At 41.3% G+C, this 18,344-nt stretch overlaps 1 protein-coding gene across 1 annotated transcript in view; it reads left to right on the plus strand.

The window, feature by feature from the left end:
• Positions 1–6,853: 6,853 nt before the first annotated feature.
• FHIP1A (FHF complex subunit HOOK interacting protein 1A) overlaps positions 6,854–18,344 on the plus strand; it is a gene marked incomplete at both ends in the record, with an annotated part of 93,960 nt that continues 82,469 nt past the window's right edge. The window contains one exon of the mRNA XM_080697012.1: positions 6,854–6,958. Within this exon, the coding sequence (XP_080553138.1) occupies positions 6,854–6,958 (105 nt within the window). The remainder of the gene's footprint in view (positions 6,959–18,344) is intronic.

Genomic DNA, 18,344 nt, shown 5'->3' on the forward strand with positions numbered 1-18,344 from the left:
AAAAAAAAATCTCAGCCAAGGGATTATAATTGAGTAGTTGATTTCAGTGCTAGGGATTTTCTTGAGGGAAATATGTTTTAAAGCAAAAAGAATGTAGATAGAATTCCATGTACAACTGGAATTCTTACCAAGAGTTTTGTACAGCCGGGTGTGGTGGCACACACTTGTAATCCTCGCGCTTGGGAAGTGGAGACAGGAGGATCACAGGTTCAAAGCCAGCTGTGCTGGCTTAAGAGACCCTGTTTCCAAAAAATATATAAAAAAATAGGTGTCTAGGAGTGTAGCCTGGAGGTAGAAGGGTTTCCAGGGACCCCAGTACCACCAAAAAAAAAAAAAAAAAAAAAAAAGAGTCTTGTACAAAGGCCAAAGGCCAGTATCCTTTAATGATCTTTGGACCCCTTCCCAATTAGTGTGATGATTGCAATAAAGTGCATAAAACAACAGCCTCCGCTGGAAGAGATGCTAGGAAGGGTAACAGCACTAATTCCTTACCTAAGTATGTAGAAATGGTAACAGCGCTGACTCCTTACCTAAGTGAGTTCCAGGTGAGGACCCCAAGTTTTGCTCTGGACTTCACTGAGCTGTAGCCAGAGCCCTGGGGGGCCGTCCAGGCTTGGAGAACGGAGCCACACACCCTTAGCCCTTACCCTTGGTACCTTAAGTCTACCTAAATTCTCTAACTATTTGTGCAAACCAGCAAGAGAACTACCAGGAGAAGTGGAGGAGAGGCGGGAAGGCAGCCTGCCAAGTGTTTCCATCTAATTTCAGGCATGACTCCCAGCTTGGTGGCTCACCATGGAAGGACTCAGCTGCGCTTGACTTTCACTCCGCGGCTCTCCTGCCGGCGTCCCTCATCTCATCCTCTTCTCCATTTACTGCCTCCAAGTCCTTTATTTCTTTTTTATTTATTATTTATTTTTTAATTTTTTAACAATTTTATTATTGAACATAAATAGTATACATTTAAACTATATTTGGTGCCCTCTCTCCCCCACCCCCATTTTCCCTCCCCCCCTCCCACCAATGGTTGTCCAGGTTAACCATGTCTTATTCATAATTTTACACATGTTCAGCTGTGGACCCTCATTAATCAAAATCAGCCTTCCTCCTCTCCTATCTTTCCATTCAAACTTTGCTGGTATTTCCCCTCCATTATCTGGAGTCCCACTGGTATCCTTTGTGTTTCCTAGTTTGGGCATATTAGAGGAAACATATGTACCTTCTCCTTCTGTGCTTGGCTGATCTCACTTAACATAATGTTCTCCAGGGCTTTCCATCTTCTTGCAAATGATATAATTTTGTTTTTCTTTATGGCTGAATAGAATTCCATTGTGTGTATTTCCTTTATTTTTTTAATCGTTACCTTCTCTTTGTTCATTGTTCTCTTCCCACAGGCCTACAATCATGAAAGTTTCTCTTACTACAGATTTCTCTCAGCTTTGTCTATCTTTGGGGTGGCCATTTTCATCTCAACTCTTTCCTTTAAGGTTTTTTTTTTCCTTTAAATAATTCATTATTGGAAGATATGCTTAAATAGATGGGAGATTAGAAGGATAGTGTGATGTTATATGTAACTAAGTGCCAAAATGTTTATAATTTGAGTTCAGTCTGCCAGTGAGAGAGGGATATCAAAATTTAGTTTGGTAGTTCAGGAAAACTGTGGTTTTTAACACATTCATAGCTTTCCTAAGTGTTAGAGCTTTCTAGACAGCCTGAGATTAGGCTGGAAATGAGGTTGAAGAAACTTTTACATTGGGAAGAGGTGTGATTTAGATGTCTAGAACCTAACTCCTGTGATTATATGGTCTATTTTATAATTCTGTGATATGGATGCCTATGTTTAATTTTTTCATAGTCAAATAAGAGATATACATACTCTTTATAAACAGGGCAAATAAAAATACATATGATTCTTATGTTGTTTATTCCTGTCTCTGACAATATTTAATAGAAATTTTCTTTTCTAATTGATGGAAAGAAAGTATTATGATGTCTAATATTAACAAGATGTACACGTGGTCAGTCATCAGTGTCTTAGGGAATGGTGTAGGCAGTTTTGTCTTTGCAGTATTCAGTTCAGGCTATTATACATGTATTTTGATAGGCCATCCCTTCCCTATCCCTCCTCCCCTAGCCAAAAAACTCAATAACCATATCACAACATACACCCCCTGTCCTTTGGGTATGTTGCGGCAGTGGTAGTTTATTTGAAGAAAAAAAAATTATTCTTAGGTCTGCATGGTGTATAGAGCTCCCTCTCTCAGGTAGGACATTCAGGTCCCTGGGCGTGTGTGTATTTCTGAGAAGACCAGTCTGGCAACGTGCCAAGAGTGGCCGCTTCACTCTGCCGGTTCCCAGCTTCATAGGCTCGAGGCTGAACAGAGCGGAGGGCGGGCACCGCCCTGGTGCCTCGGCACCTGCCAGTGGCTGCGGCCGCTTTCACCCGCTCCCAGCTTTACCCTTTGTCGTGGTCCTCTGTTCTTCTATTAGTTCCTTCAGCTGATCTGAGAATTTAATTTAACAAAATTTTCCTGTTTCCTAGCAGGAAACAGGAAAGCGGCAGATGGTGTATTAAAAACCATGGTGCTTGAGGAATGCATAGCCATACACATCTCTTGAAAACATGGAGTTCTTTTTCTTTCAGTTTTATCATGTCCTGGGGATATGCCAGTGCTTTAATTCTCTTAGCTTGGAATGGAAAATCTAACCTTTTGGTGTCTGGGTGTGTTAGAACTTAGCTTCTTTGACTTGCCTCATTCCTTCATTCTCTCCTAAGTCCTTTTTATGCCAGTCTTTATTACACCTTTTTTTGGGGGGGGAGGGTTACTGGGAATTGAACCCAGTGGCATTCTACCTCTGAGCTATACCTCCAGCCTATTTTATTTTGAAATCGGGTATCCCTAAGTTGCAGAGGGCCTCACTAAGTTGCTGAGACTGGCCACAAATCTGTGATCTTCTTGAATCAGCCTCCCAAGTACAAGGTTTGTTATGTTTTAGTTTCTGTATTCATGACACAGTTTGATTCTTCAAGTATCTATCTCAAAAGTGTGATTGGATAAGCATAAACCAAATAAGATGCATTTTTCTTAGAAAAGTATGGATTACTTGAGAGAGTAGGAGCAGGGATTGTATTATAACCAACAGAAAGAACAGCAGGATTTCCTAGAAAGAATGTTGGACCAGGCATTAAGAGACTTAACATTTTGTTCTGTCAAAACTGACGTGTAAGCCCATGACACTGGCTAAGATACTTGTTTTGTACAAATCACATTCTTATATCTCTGAAAAGATTGTGTGTAGTTCTCTTTGAGAACTAACTTAACAGATCTTAGAAGATACTTTTTTTCTCTTTTTGACTTAGAGGCAATTGCATGTTCCTCTCTTGTCTTTGAAGAAGAATCTTAGAATCCTGGAGCTTTATAGTTAACCCCTGGGAGAAATGAAAACACTTTGATTTTTCTCATTATTATCATCACATCGATCATCAGAATAGAAGGCGTTGATATTTGCAGAAATATACTGTTTAGACAATGAGGAAGTTGACTCAGAATCTTGTTTTATCTCTTATCACTTGGGACATGGCTGTGGACTATGATGTTTATAAGGGCTAGCCAGGTAACCTAAGCGAGGTGAGGAGACTGGCACAAGATCATAGAAAGAGGGAGAGATTGTGGGGACAGGAGAATGTGCACCCTGCATATGTGGGGTGGCCACTTATGATTTTTAAAACACTAGATGGACCCAGTAAAACACCTCTCAGTGGAAAGGGCTATGGTCGATGGTGGGAAGCATCTACTGAAAACAGTACATTTGCATTATTAGGAGTTATTGGTTGAAGAATTTACCAACTTTAATAAGGTATAAATTATAGAATGTAGACACAAGCCATTTTTCTCAAGTATGCGATCTGTTTAGTCCTTCTAGCAGGCTTCCTTTCTAATATGCCTAATCCTCTTCCATTTTTTTGAAAATAAAAAAAGAAACCTTTCTCTGTCAGAATTGCTAATTTTTACACATTTTCTGTTCTTCTATCCTAAAAAAAGCATTTAAATGGTCCTTTAGTGTTAGCTAGAAAGAATATCAGAAAGAAAAGGGACTTCATGGTAATGAGGAGTGAGAATGGTAGATTAGTGAAAGAGGACCAGGGGAAGGAGGAGGAGATGAGGAAAAGGAGGCTTGAGGAAGGAAACAGGCCTAATGATATTATGTCCATATATGAAGGTATCATCAACAGCCCACTCATGTACGGGAAGGGAGGGAATAGCGAGACGGGGTTAGAAGGGAACTACACCAAGAGATGTTGTGTGCATGTATGAATGTATTGCTTTAAATCTTACAACCTCATATAATTATGCCAATAAAATTCTTAAAATCCTTTAGTGTTGAGTAGTATTCTCCCCACCCATAGAAGTACTTGCTTTGGACATTTCTTAGCTATTTTCTAGTGTTTGATTCTACTTTTTATAAAAATCTTAAATTGTAAGTCTATCTTGAATTATCACCTCAATCCCTCTTTCTCTCATTTTATTGCTTGTGAAAGAACCAGTTGATCAGTATTCTCTTTGTAAAAACCTTCAAATTTCTCAGTTGAAAATGGCCTCCCCCCACCCATTGTCCCTTTTGGCACAAGTCTACAAACTTTTATCATGGATTTAGTTTCCTAGAACTCTAATAAATGTAATGTATTTACTTTTCCCTGAACTCCATCTAATCTGTACACTAAAAGAAATAATATCCTAATTCTACCCAGTCCTTTCTTGGTGATCAAACTGGCGAGATAATGCCACTGTTTTATTGCTTTTGAGCAATGCAGGGTGGATCATGCGGGAGCATTCTGTGACCACAGTGTCATTTCCTCCTCTGGCCTCTGTTGTGGTCAGGACTTCATTTTTTACCCACATACTTCATTTTTCATTTGTAAGTGTGCTACCTTGCATGCTCACCTAATAAGCACTATCTTATTTTTGATGGATCATTTCTATCTCTGATATGTAAAGGTTACCTGGAATTATTATTTTTCAGAAAAGCTAGAACTCCTCACTGAGTTTAGGGCCATAAAATGACCGAGAATGCTTTCAATTTCATTATGACAGTCATTGATTAGAAAAAAAAAATACAATGACGAGCGTGGTGGCGCACGCTTGTAATCCCAGCATTTGGGAGGCTGAGACAGGAGGATCGCAGTTCATGGACAGCCTCAGCTACTTAGCAAGGTCCTTCACAACTCATTGAGACCCTGTTTCAGAAAAATAGAAAAAAGACTAAAAAAAAAAAAAAATAGGGCTGGGGGTGTAGTTTGGAGATATAGTGCCCCTGGGTTCCATCCCCAGTACCTTAAAACAACAACAACAACAACAAAACAATACAAACCAGGCATGGTAGGTAGTGCACACTTGCAATCCCAGCATTCGGGTGGCTGAAACAGGAGGATCGCAGTTCGTGGACAGCCTTAGCTACTTAGTGAGTCCCTTTGCAACTCAGTGAGAACCTGTTTCAAAATAAAGAATAAAAAATAGGGCTCAGAGGTAGAATGCCCCTGGGTTTCACCCCCAGTGCCGCAAAACAACAAGAGAAAACAACAAAAACCACCACCACCACCAACAGCAACTTGACTATATTAGGTCCTGGAGTCTGGATACTGTTTTGTAACTCCCCTCAAGTTGCATTCAACTTAATCCATAAACAGTGGCAGTTTATTTCTGTCCTTGTTAACTCATGGTTTGCCTGTTACTGGGTGTTTTTAAACCCCACAAACATTGATATCATAGTTTCTTACTTGACTGTGATTTAGGACTTGAGTGATTTAAAATAATAGAGGGGTGTAGTTGGTTGTCATGGAGGGAAGGAACCCAATGATTGTTCAATTTATGCATATAGTTTAGATACCACCACCATTTTAAATTTTAAAAATGCTTTTATTAATGCATTGCAATTAAACATCACAGGGAGGGTAAAGTGATCACCATATAGATGCCACCCTGCTTTCTTCTCCCTCCTTGCACATGTTAAGTGAAATTGGTAGTAATGCCTCATTTGTGAGCGTTGTGTATGTGTGTAAGGGCTGGAAACCAAACCCAGGCCTTATGCATGCTTGACAAGTGCTCTGCCACTGAGATACATCCCCAGACTGCGTGATAATGCCTGCATATATTGCTATAGCATTATCTGAATCGTTTCCTTCCTCAATCCTCCTTTTCATCTCCCCCTTCCCTCCTCCAATCCGATTCTGCTCTTCTACTGTTCTCACTTTTTATTTATTTATTTATTTATTTATTTATTTATTTATTTATTTAGGATGGTGCTAGGGTTCCTGGAAACCCTTCTACCTCTGGGCTACACTCTCAGACACCTTTTTTTTATATTTTTATTTGGAAACAGGGTCTCTTAAGCCAGCGCGTCTGGCTTCTAACCTGCGTGATCCTCCTGCCTCAGCCTCCCAAGCGTGGGGATTACAGGTGTGTACCACCACACCGGCTGTTCTCACTCATTTAATGAAAGTCTTTTTTGTGTTGTTATTTTACATTTTGAGAAGCAAGAAAAAATGTGCTTTAGATGAGTGTAAAATGTGCTTTAGATGAGAGAAAAATGTGCTTTAGATGGAGTGTAAATATCTCTTTTGTGTATACTTTTTCTGTGTTGGACTTTGAGAATGTCTATCTACCCTTTGATTTAAACTTAATGGCATCTATTTAACATGTTCAGTGATGAGTCACACTCTTCATTTTTGTCTTTGCAGGTTTCAGGAGGTGACGAAAAGGGAGGAAGTTACACTTCTAATATGATACTTGAAAGTTAGCAACCACTTACCACATTTTTATGAAAATCAAATATGACTTAGAAGCGTTGAAGGTTTATGATGTCATCGGTTTCGACAGAAAGCAAATTCCAGCAGGCTGTGAGCCTGCAGGGAGTTGACCCGGAAACATGCATGATTGTGTTTAAGAACCACTGGGGACAGGTAATGTATGGGTTCAGCCTCTGCTGGTCTTGGGAGCCCCCGGGGGCTCCATCACACTGAGCCAATCTCCTATCTCTGTGACAGGTAACTTGGTTTCCAGAAACATACGTAGGGAAACCCCTCTCCATGGGAGGAAAGGAAGTTTCTCTTTTTATTTTCCTTGAATAAAATGTCTGGTTAAAAATGGTGGTTCTCACAAAAGCAGTTAGGGAACACACATGTTCTTTAGCTATTTTTAGAAAAGCGGAAGTTGTTCCTTAAAGTGACTTTCATATCACTTTGAAATATACTTGACCATAATGATATCCTCTCCTGTGGTGTTCCCTGCTTCATTTCCATCCAGTCCTTAAATTCAAAATAATGCGAACACACGTTTATTAAGCATTTACCAAGTACAGTATTGAAGTACTTCAGATGCCTTATATCATTTAACCATCTCTGCAAACCTACAGGTAGTTGCTATTAACTTAGTAATCTTACCGATGAGGGAATGGAAAAGTAAGAGGTTAATAAAACTAGTGCGTGACCACGCCAATGCTTAGACCTCAGTCCTTTGACTCCAGAGCTCATGTTTCTGGCTGTTGTGCTCTAGTGTTTGGGGCCAGTGGTCCCTGTGTAACTTAAGGAAAGAAGATGTCTGGCTGCACTTGAATAATCTGTCTTTTTTCATTCCAAAGTTGATTATAAAACATCTTTTTTCTTTTCTTATGCTTCATTTTGACTTCTCTGTGACTCTTCTCTGACCTGCTAGTATGGATAATTAAGGGTTTGAATGTTCAGAAAATTTACCAGCCTGCCCCTTTCCTCAGGGAGTTCACAAGTAGTAAAATAAACAAAATCGCATTCTTTATTCCTCGTCCAGCATTACACTCCCCAGGTGAGCTGGTAAGTGGCTATTTATGTGACAGTTTTTTAATGACTACCCAGTTCCTTCCTGTGGATGGAAACAACACATGGGTTAAAGCACTGAGCCTGTAAATCACAGCAATTATAGGGGACATGGTTTAGATAAAAAAGGAACAAAATCAATTCTGCTTCTGGGTTGTTCATACTTTGTTGCTTCTTTTTTGCTATCCATTATAAAGCTTCCAAGGCTTCTGTTTTTGTGCATTTCCCATTCCCTGACTTTTTACGGTTAGAATTTTAATGGATTTGCTATGGACACTGAGGGTACATCTTCTTTAGTAAAGAGAAAAAGTAATTTAGGAATTTTTCCAGATAATTATCTTTAATTTGGTACTTAAAAAAAAAAAGCCTTTTAAACCATGGCTCCGAAGTAGAGTAGTGAGCCCTAAGGGAGGTGTGCAGTCATCCATTGGGTGTGGCAAGAGTGCCTGAGATGGCTTTCTTCTATCTTTACCTTTAAAAAATTCTATTATTTTGGTGGCACATGCTAGTAATCCCAGTACTTGGGAGGCTGAGACAGGAGGATCCAGTATTGCACTCAGTTACTTAGTGAGGCCCTCTGCAAATTAGTGAGACCCTATTTCAAAATAAAGAATAAAAAATAGGGCTGGGGGTGTAGCTCAGAGGTAGAATGCCCCTGGGTTCAATCCCCAGTATCACACTTTTAAAAAAAAATCTATTAACTTGTATTGATAGTGTGCATAATATATTTGTGGATCGGTGCATGTTCATTTGTTAATTATTTATGCCCATTTCTCTTAGGAGTGCATAATGAGATTGGGGCATTTTTCAGGTCCAGACTTGGCTAACGAAGTATATCATTTTAATACATGACCTTTGCTCCAGGGCTCCATTTTGTTTATTTGTTTGTGTATAGCAGCTTTCATTATAGCCTTCCTCGTGGGATAATGGTGATGTGACCTGTCTGGAATTCTGTACCGCTCCTGAAGACATGATGTATCTTGATTACGTGTAGGTGGTTCAGCTGCTCTGTCAGATTTTGTCTCAGGCAAGTTACCTCCACAGCTGCGGAAGTGCTGTTAGAACGTCCTGTTTCAACAAGGTGCTCCTTCACCTTGTTGAAAGAATAAATATTGGCCCCAGAATCGTATTACTCATTTCCATAGCCAATATAAATGACCTCATCATTACCAGACATTTCAGTTATCCAGCCCTGCTTTTAGTGCAGAAAAATAGTGAGTTGGGCTGAGAATAACTTTGCCAGAGGGAATGTTTAGTCATTAGATGTTTATTTTTTGTAAAGTGGGGATCAGTCCTATTGTTGGCTCAGCCATTTCTTTAAGTTTGGGTGAGTTTTATTTCTTCCTTCTTCCCTCTCCTTTTCTCTTTCCGTTTCTTCTCTCCATTCCTCTTTAGGCTTGACTTTTCCTCTTAAATCTGGAATCTGCAGATTTAAGTCTGGAATCTTTAGTCTCTTGTCTGCAGAGGCCTTAGGAGCCTTTCTGTTACCTTTATGAAAATACTTGTTGAGAAATTCACACGGGGGAGCAACACGATTATATTCATTAGCCGTACTTCAGATACATCACTGTAGGCCTTCCAGGTGGGACTTAAGGGTGTGTTGAGTCTTGGACTGGGCATATAAAGAATGTTTAGGCTAGCCGGCCTGGTGGTGCACCTGCACTCCTGTGACTTGCTTGACTGCAGCCTCTGGTGCCCTGAGGCAACCTGAGGAAACCTGTTAGGCTGGTAAGGATGCAGCTTGTAATCCCAGTGTTTGGGAGGCCGAGACAGGAGGATCGCGGTTCGCAGACAGCCTCAGCTACTTAGTGAGGCCCTCTGCAACTCAGTGAGACCCTGTTTCAAAATAAAGAATAAAAAAATAGGGCTGTAGTGTAGCTCAGAGGTCGAATGACCTAGGTTCCATCTCCAGTGCACACACAAAAAAAGAATGTTTAGGCTAATTTGAATGACAATATAAAGAACAATACAAAATGAATAATAATGATCACTGGAATTAAGTTAAGGGGGGCTATCGAGGATGGAAATGGCCTGTGAAATAGAGAAAGCGATTGCTTCAGCAACTTGGAGGTGGGAAAAAGGTTTTGAAGATAGAGGAAAAAAACATTTTATTGAAAGGCTTGGGAATAAATGCTCAGTTTTGGCTTTTTTGGAGGTTGAAAGAAGGTGGGGAAGGCAAAAAACACAGAGCAAAGCAGAGATGTGGAGCCAAGTGCAAGGCTGTAAGGAGACTTGAAGTTGCTAGGAGCAGAGGCTCTGCGGTCGTCGTTTTGGAGCTTCATTCATTAGCTCTTTTGCTAGGGATTGGCCAGCTGGGGGCAGATGACGAGTCTCGGAGGACGGGTAATGAGCTAAACTTGACCTGAGCTCCTGTGACTTCTGTGACTGCAGCCTCTGGGTCCCCTGAGGCAACCTGAGAAAACCTGTTAGGCTGGTAAGAGATGCGGCAGAGACAAGACTGAATGGCAGCATTTTGTATACTCAAGTGTCCCATTAGCTGCCCAGTACATTGCTTTAGTTTATGATAAGTTAGGGGAAATGGAGGCAACAAAAGTCTGCGGAATGCAAAGTTCTCTGTGAGGATACTTCAGTAGGAAGTCAATGTAATTGACATGTATTTGACAGGTTCTGTTCTACTACTTATAAGTAGCTTCCATTCCAGAGCTCAAGTTACAAAACACACATGGGTGGAGGAGGAGATCCGCTTGTCTCACATAGTCTGTGTGTGGACCACATAGTCTGTCGGGGTGGAGGGGAGCTAGTTGCACCCCCGATCCAAGGCAGCCTGTGACTCGGGGATACAGGAGGGAGACCTGGCGAAACCAGGAATAATTGCATTCCTAATTGCAACCCTGGAGAATTTAGGCTTCGAAAGTAGCCCCATCCTATACATCCTCTTACCTTCCGAATGGTTATCTTGCACCTTAAGTTGCTAGAGCAATGAATCTAAAACCCACATTTCTCTAGTTGGGCCTTTCAGTGACATCTGCCCACCTACAGGCCAGGGTAAATGCAAAGGTGCTTGGACTTCCTAGCCACTCTCAGCCCTGGGCAAGTGTCCACCATGCGCCTTCATGCCTCTGTGCCTAGGCACTTGCTCTTCTTTTTGCCTGGAAGATTCCTTCCCCTGGCTTTACATGCCTCTCCTCCTGCAGGACGCATCTGGGACATCCTTTCCTCCAGGAAGCTTTCCCCACTCTTTCTCATGCTCCCACTTTGTGTTCTAATGCCACCCAAGTTTCCTTACATTGTTATACCAACCACCTTGTATTACAGTTACATGTACAATATCTTTTTCTCAACTTCATCCCAAGCACCTCAAGATCAGAGATCATTTGCAATTTATCTCTATTGCCAGTGTTCAGAATAGAGTGTGACATATTGTAGATGGCCAATAATTGCTGAAGACAGGAAATATGAAATACAACTTTAGAATTCCTAGGGAACTTAAGGAGCAGCTTTGAACATACACTAATTTTAAAAACATTGCATAGGCCAAGCGTGGTGGCGCACGCTTGTGATCCCTGCGCTCGGGAGGCAGAGACAGGAGGATCGCGCAGGTTCAAAACCAGCTGTGCTGGCTTAAGAGACCCTCTTTCCAAATAAAAATATAAAATAGGTCTGGCAGTGTAGCCCAGAGGTAGAAGGGCTTCCAGAAACCCCAGTACCACCACCAAAAAAGCCCAAAGAAACAAAAACATTGCATAATGTGCTTGCAGAAAGGTCTTTGGGCTTGCACTGAGTAATCAGAAAGTGTGTGTGTTTAGTTTTTATAGTCATGTGCAAGAACAGTTTGTAACCTAGTAGAATATTGCTTTTATCTCTTCCTTTTATGTTTTTGCTTTTTTATTCTGAATGGAAGAGGGTGAAAATGAAGTGTTGGCCTTCCCAGTAATAAGCTGTTCAGTTGGACCAACATGTAAATTAACCCCCAACACATGGCATAATGATTTCCTGTACTCATGGTCTGTCTTTCAATACCAAGTGCTTTTTCTCCAGAAGAATAGAGGAAGTAGGTTTAAAAAATATCAATTGGAAATGTGCATTTCAGCTTCTGCTTCTGGGTACGTAATAGCTCAAAGCTCTTTCTTACCTTTCTCAACCTCCCAAAATAGGCTGTTTTATCCTTTTTTTAAGATAAGAAAATGCCAGAGCTCAAATACAGTAGTGGTGATAGATGGGGGGAAATCTAGTGGATTGTGTAACCTTTTTCATCTTGAAGGGGTTGGGAATGGGGAAAAAATAGAACCATCTAGATTGCCGAAATGCCTTCCCATCTAAATGCCTTCCCACAATAATGAAAAATGGCTAATCTATTTTAGGCATCGTATCTGTGTGGAGCGCCAAGTAGCCTGAGTCTGTTAAAGAAGTAGCATCTATACATGGATTTGTCACGTGTATTTGAATCTTGTTCATTTGCTCTGTTTATCTTTGTGTGTGTGTGTGTGTGTGTGTGTGTGTGTGTGTGTGTACGTGTGTGTGTGTATGTACTGAGGATGGAACCCAGGGGCATTCTAACTCTGAGCTACACCCCCAGCCCTATTTTTTTATTCTTTATTTTGAAACAGGATCTCACTGAGTTGTAAAGTACTTAAAGTATCTGAGGCTGGCCGTGAACCAATGATCCTCCTGTCTCAGCCTCCCAGTTGCTGGGATTACAAGCGTGCGCCATCACGCCCAGCTTGCTCTGTTTATCTTTATTCTTTTGGTCTGTGCCTTTAGATAAAGCCTCTGAGAGATTAAGAGTTGGGAAATATTAGAGTGCTCTGATGAATCTTTTGAATATCTTGATTTTTTTAACATTTAAAAATATACATGATAATTTCTTTTCTTTTCTTTTTTTTTTTTTTTGCGGTACTGGGGGGTGGAATGCAGGGGCATTCTACCTCCGAGCTACACCCCCAGCCCTATTTTTTATTCTTTATTTTTGAAACAGGGTCTCACTGTTTCAGCCTCCCAAATGCTGGGATTTACAAGTGCGCACCACCATGCTCAGCTGATGATAATTTACTTTTATCATCCTGAAAGAAGAATACAACTCTTTTTAAATTATAATTACTAGTGCATGTTAATTATATAAAACAGTGGGTTTCATTGTTATAATTTCATACATGCATGTTATTTATTTATTTTTTTTTGGTGGTACTAGGGTTCCTGGAAACCCTTCTACCTCTGGGCTATACTCCCAGACCCATTTTTAAAATATTTTTATTTGGAAACAGGGTCTCTTAAGCCAGCAAGGCTGGCTTCGAACCAGCACAATTCTCCTGTCTCTGCCTCCCAAGCACGGGGATTACAAGCGTGCGCCACCATGCCTGGCTTATATTATGTATTTCTAAATATAAAATATTTTGTTTTTCTCAGAGTACAAATAAAATTTGAAGAGATAATGAGAATAGGACTATTAGGAGCAGGTAACTATCCACATTATGATGTGAGACTATAGTGGAGCAATAAAAAATAAATAAAAGATGTATTGACAGATTAAAAAAGAAAACTCCAGTTACTGAAAAAAAAAATTTTCCCCTAGAAAAAAACATTTAACAAATTTATGCCTATCATCCCACCTTTACCAGTAGCCCTAAACGTAATAGTGGAAAATAAATAAAGGAAGCAAAAGCCATGCTTTTTAAGACAGAGGCCAGGGCATTAACTTGTGCTCCTGTTAGACCCAAGAGTGACTGAGCATGTTGCCCTGCCGGCCATTCTCTTGCTGCAAACTCACTGCTAAGTCTGAGCCTCTGTGTGGTGCTGGGGGCGGAGCCCGGGGCCTGGCTCACGTTAGGTAGGTGCTCTACCACGGAGCTACATCCCTGATCTGGTAAGTTTGAATTTTGCTATTGAAATGTTGAAATTAGTGTCATTGGGAAGATTATCACTCGTATCGTTCCTCCTGTTAAGTCCTTCCTGTTGGAAAGGCAGTCTCTGGGGCTCAGGACTGGAGCGGACATTCAACAAGGGGGACAGGTGCACGTGTATTATTAGGCTATTAATTTAATATACAAAGAAATGGCTTGGTAAAAGTCCATTGCCTTGTGGGAATAGGAGCACAAGCAGTACTCCAGTTTGGAAGACACCGTTGTTAAGTCTGAACAAAGACTGGAAAGAAACTTACTCTGGTTGTAGTTATTTGGTGCATTAAGTGGAATTTGGCATGTGACAGCTAAATCCTGCCCTTCTTCTGTGTGCTGGAGACTGTTGCTTAGTTACTTAGCTTTTTCCACAGTGTCACCTTAAATTGGCATTCCAAAGGATTTGGAGGTGCGGGGTTTACTCCCGTGACTTTCTTGAAATAACTAGGCTCTGACCAAAGTAGCATAAATAACCTCCTAATGATACAGGTAGGCATATAAGATGCAGCAGTGTTAAGATGGAATTGACATAAATCTCCTGACAAAGAAACACTTGCGTTTATCATGAGGGAAGATTATGCATGAGCTTGAGCTGCAATTATGTGATTTAGGTAGATTTTTCACTCTGAAAACATTTGGGCTTCCTATTTAGAATTTGTAATTGTTTAAGATTCTGGCCAACTTGAATTTTCCACTTAGTATTTTAAGATTGTAGTTGACCACAGGTATAACAGAAAGTGAAAACATAGACCAGGAAGGAAGAAATTAAGTAGATGAAGCAGCAGGGCCAGGATTCAAAACCTTCCCACTTCCAATGTACTAAGAATTGAACCCAGGGGCATTCTACCTCTGAGCCACACCCCCCCTCCCCAGCCCTATTTATTTTTATTTTAATTATTATTATTTTTTGCAGTACTAGGGATGGAACTGGGGATGGAACCCCAGCCCTATTTTTTATTCTTTATTTTGAAACAAAGTCTCACTGAATTGCAAAGGGCCTCACTAAATAGCTGAGTCTGTCCATGAACCCAGATCCTCCTGTCTCAGCCTCCCAAGTACTGGGATTACAAGTGTGCACCACCATGTTGGGCTTTATTTTCTGTTTTGAAATAGGGTCTCACTAAGCTTCAGAGGTTGCTGAGATTAACCTTGAACCTGCTATCCTCCTGCTTCAGCCTCCTAAGTACTAGGATTACAGGTGTGTATTGCCACACCTGGCTACTTGCTCATCGTTTTCTTGTTTTTGCACTGACTCAAGTGGAACCCTGGCTTCCACGTCTTCCTCTTGTACACACACTGCTCATCTCGGGAAGTGGGGGTGGGGGTCAGAAGGAAGAATAACTGGACATTTTTGTGTAAGCCATAGCCCATATTTTCTCTTCTCCTTGCAAGCAGATTCACAAAGGTCCCCAAGACCCACTTTTAGGAGCTCTTCTCATCTGATGATGAGGAACTTCTAGGTGGGATAGAAAGAGGACCCATCTTCAGGCTTCCATCCTCTTGGGAGGGAAGTTGGGGAAAATGTAGCCAGTGTGGTAGCTCACACCTGTAATCCCAGTACTTGGGAGGCTGAGACAGGAGGATTGCAGGTTCGAGAGCAGCCTCTGCAATTTAGACCTTGTTTCAGAATAAAAAGTAAAATGGCAGCCAGGTGTGGTGGTGCACACTAGTAATCCCCACACTTAGGAGACTGAGACAGGAGGATCGCACAGGTTCGAAGCCAGCCTCAGCTACTTAGTGAGGCTCTCAGCAACTTAGTGAGACTCTGTTTCCAAATAAAGTATAAAGTAGGTCTGGGAGTGTAGCTCAGAGGTAGAAAAGCCCCTGGGTTCCACCCCAAGTACCACCAAAAATAAAATAAATAAATAAAATGGCTGGGGTGTAGCTCAGAGGTAAAATGCCCCTGGGTTTGTTCCTCAGTACCAAAAAATAAAAATAAAAAAGTATGTTGTATCATTGAAGTTTTTTGTTTGGCTTTATAGATGACTGAATGAAAATGTCCTAGTTAAAAAGCCAGGTTCATTATCACTGACTGATGGGGGCCATCATTAGGGATGAAAGAAATGTGCTGTTCATTAACCTGTAATCTTCATCTTTATAGATCACATGGCTTTGAAATCATCTGATGAAAAATTGAACACCATTGTTCACATAGTTGATTTTGTTTCTTTTTATAATTACAATAATTTACATGTGGATCTTAATGTGATTCAGGCTCATGATATTCATTTCCTCTTCCCCCCAGTCTGTCTGTCTGTCTGTCTGTCTGTCCGTCTCTGTCTCTGTCTCTCACACACATACACATATACACCATCCTACACACACACACATACACACATTTTTATTTGGTGGTACTGGGGATAGAACCCTTCTACTTCTAGGCTACACTCCCAAACCATTTTTTATATATTTTAAATTTGGAAACAGGGTCTCTTAAGCCAGCACAGCTGGCTTCGAACTTGCGCGATCCTCCTATCTCCGCCTCCTAAGCGTGGGGATTACAAGTGTGCTCCACCATGCCTGGCCAGCCATCCTATATTTTTAATGTCAACAAATGACCAACAAATACCTAACTATAATCAGCAAAACATGTAAGTTATTCTTTTTTTTCTTTGCAGTACTGGCGATGGAGCCTAGGGGCATTCTACCTCTGAGCTACACCCCAGCCCTCATTTTTTTTAAGGGGGTCTTTTTGGATTGGGGATCAAACCCAGGTTGGTGCACTTGCCAGGCACTTTGCCACTGAGCTACATCCCAGCCCCACCCCTGCCCTATTTTTTATTCTTTATTTTGGAACAGGGTCTTCTCTGAGTTGCAAAGGGCCTTACTTAATAGCCCAGGCTGTCCGCAAACCGTGGTCCTCCTATCTTAGCCTCCCAAATGCTGCAATTACAAGCTTGAGCCACCATGCCCGGTGTAAGTTATTATTATTATTCTTATTTTTTGTGGGTCTGGGGATGGAACCCAGGGACATTTGATCTCTGAGCTACAGCCCCTGCCCTATTTTTTATTCTTTATTTTGAAACCGGGTCTCACTGAGCTGCAGAGGGTCTCACTAAGTAGCTGAGGCTGTCCGTGAACCGCGATCCTCTGGTCTCTGCCTCTCAAATGGTGGGATTACAAACATGTACTTATTATTTCTAATCTTATCTGGTTTACTTAATTAGAATGGGCTTTATTCGGTGTTGATTAGTGTATTAAATGATATTTTTGGCCTAACAAAACTTGTGTTGGAAGGGAAATATTCACAAAGCATATTTTGCTTATGTTCACTCATCTTGCCTACTATTAATTGTATTTTTTTAAAAACTGAGTTAAAAACTGAGTTTAAAACAGTTAAGACTGTTATTGGCTGAGTGCCTGAGACTGACAGCATGTAGATGAGTAGAAGCAGGGGATGGGAAATTTGAGGCAAGGTTGAGTCCAAGATAGCGATAACCGCAGGCAGGCCGGGATGGGCCGCGCCCAGGGAGGCACTGTGAGCAGCGTGGGATTGTGGCGCCCATCCGACAGGAGGGTCAGAGTTGGGAAGCAGGTGCACCTGCGCAGCAAGCAGAAATCAGTGCAATGGGCTTATTGGAGTTTGATGGGAGTGATGCAAGAATCGGGCAAAAGGAAAAGAGGAGGAGCGTCCAAGTCACATCAAGAATCAGTCTGCAGAAACCCAAAGAACCATGACACCCTTTGGGGGTGAGTGGGCATCAGGGTAGAAGTTCTTTGGCACCTCAGTGCAGGTTGTGCCCTAGCCAGGAAGCTGTGTTGGCATTCCCTGCCACTGCAGGAACCAGCCCCAGGGCGTGGTCTCCTAGAGCCACATCAAAAGCAGGTCATGGGTGTGTCTTCCTGGAAGGGAAAGGCAGGTAGCCTGGGAGGGCCCTGACACCTGAGGAGCCAGGGTAAAGGTATGTGGCCACCCAGGCCTAGTCAGCACGCTGCTGAGTATCCTGTGTTTCATGACTCACAGGCCTTGGGTGTTATACTCCCGTCTGCCAGGCAGTAAATTCCCATGCCAGGCTGGGAGTGAGTAAAGGAGCTTTAAAGGGTCTGCTTCATTCCAGAGCAGTAGACCTTCCATCTCTGTGGATTCTTGTAACTCTGTTCCCACATTTCTCTGCTCATTAACCCAGAAGGCAGTATAAAGGAGCTACTATAAGGAAGGTTAAGATGCTTCTCTTTAAAGGGGGATAAACAGTTTGTATTCTATATAAAAATCTCAGTTTCCTTTTTAGAATTTCTCATAGCAAGGTAGGGGATGTAGCTCAATGATAGAGTGCTGGTCTATCACGTGTGAGGTCCTGGGTTCAAGCCCCAGCACTGCAGGATAAAAAGAAAAGGATTCGTTATAGAAAAAAAAAAAGGTCTATTTGGAAAGGAATACACTGGAATAAATAATACAGATGAAGGTTAATTCATGAGAAAATGTGATTTGTGTTTTGTTAAATATTTTTACTATATATTACACATATATATTAGATAAATAATAAATAGTATAAATATTCATTAACTTATATTGCTTAGGAATTTCTGAGAAAATTGGTTTTTGTTTTTGTTTTGGTGGTTCTGGGGTTCCTGGAAACCCTTCTATCTCCAGGCTACACTCCCAGACCTATGAAACAGAGTCTCTTAAGCCAGCGAGGCTGGCTTCG

This window comes from Muscardinus avellanarius (genome assembly GCF_963383645.1).
Source record: "Muscardinus avellanarius genome assembly, chromosome: 6".
In the NCBI taxonomy this organism is placed as follows: domain Eukaryota; kingdom Metazoa; phylum Chordata; class Mammalia; order Rodentia; family Gliridae; genus Muscardinus; species Muscardinus avellanarius.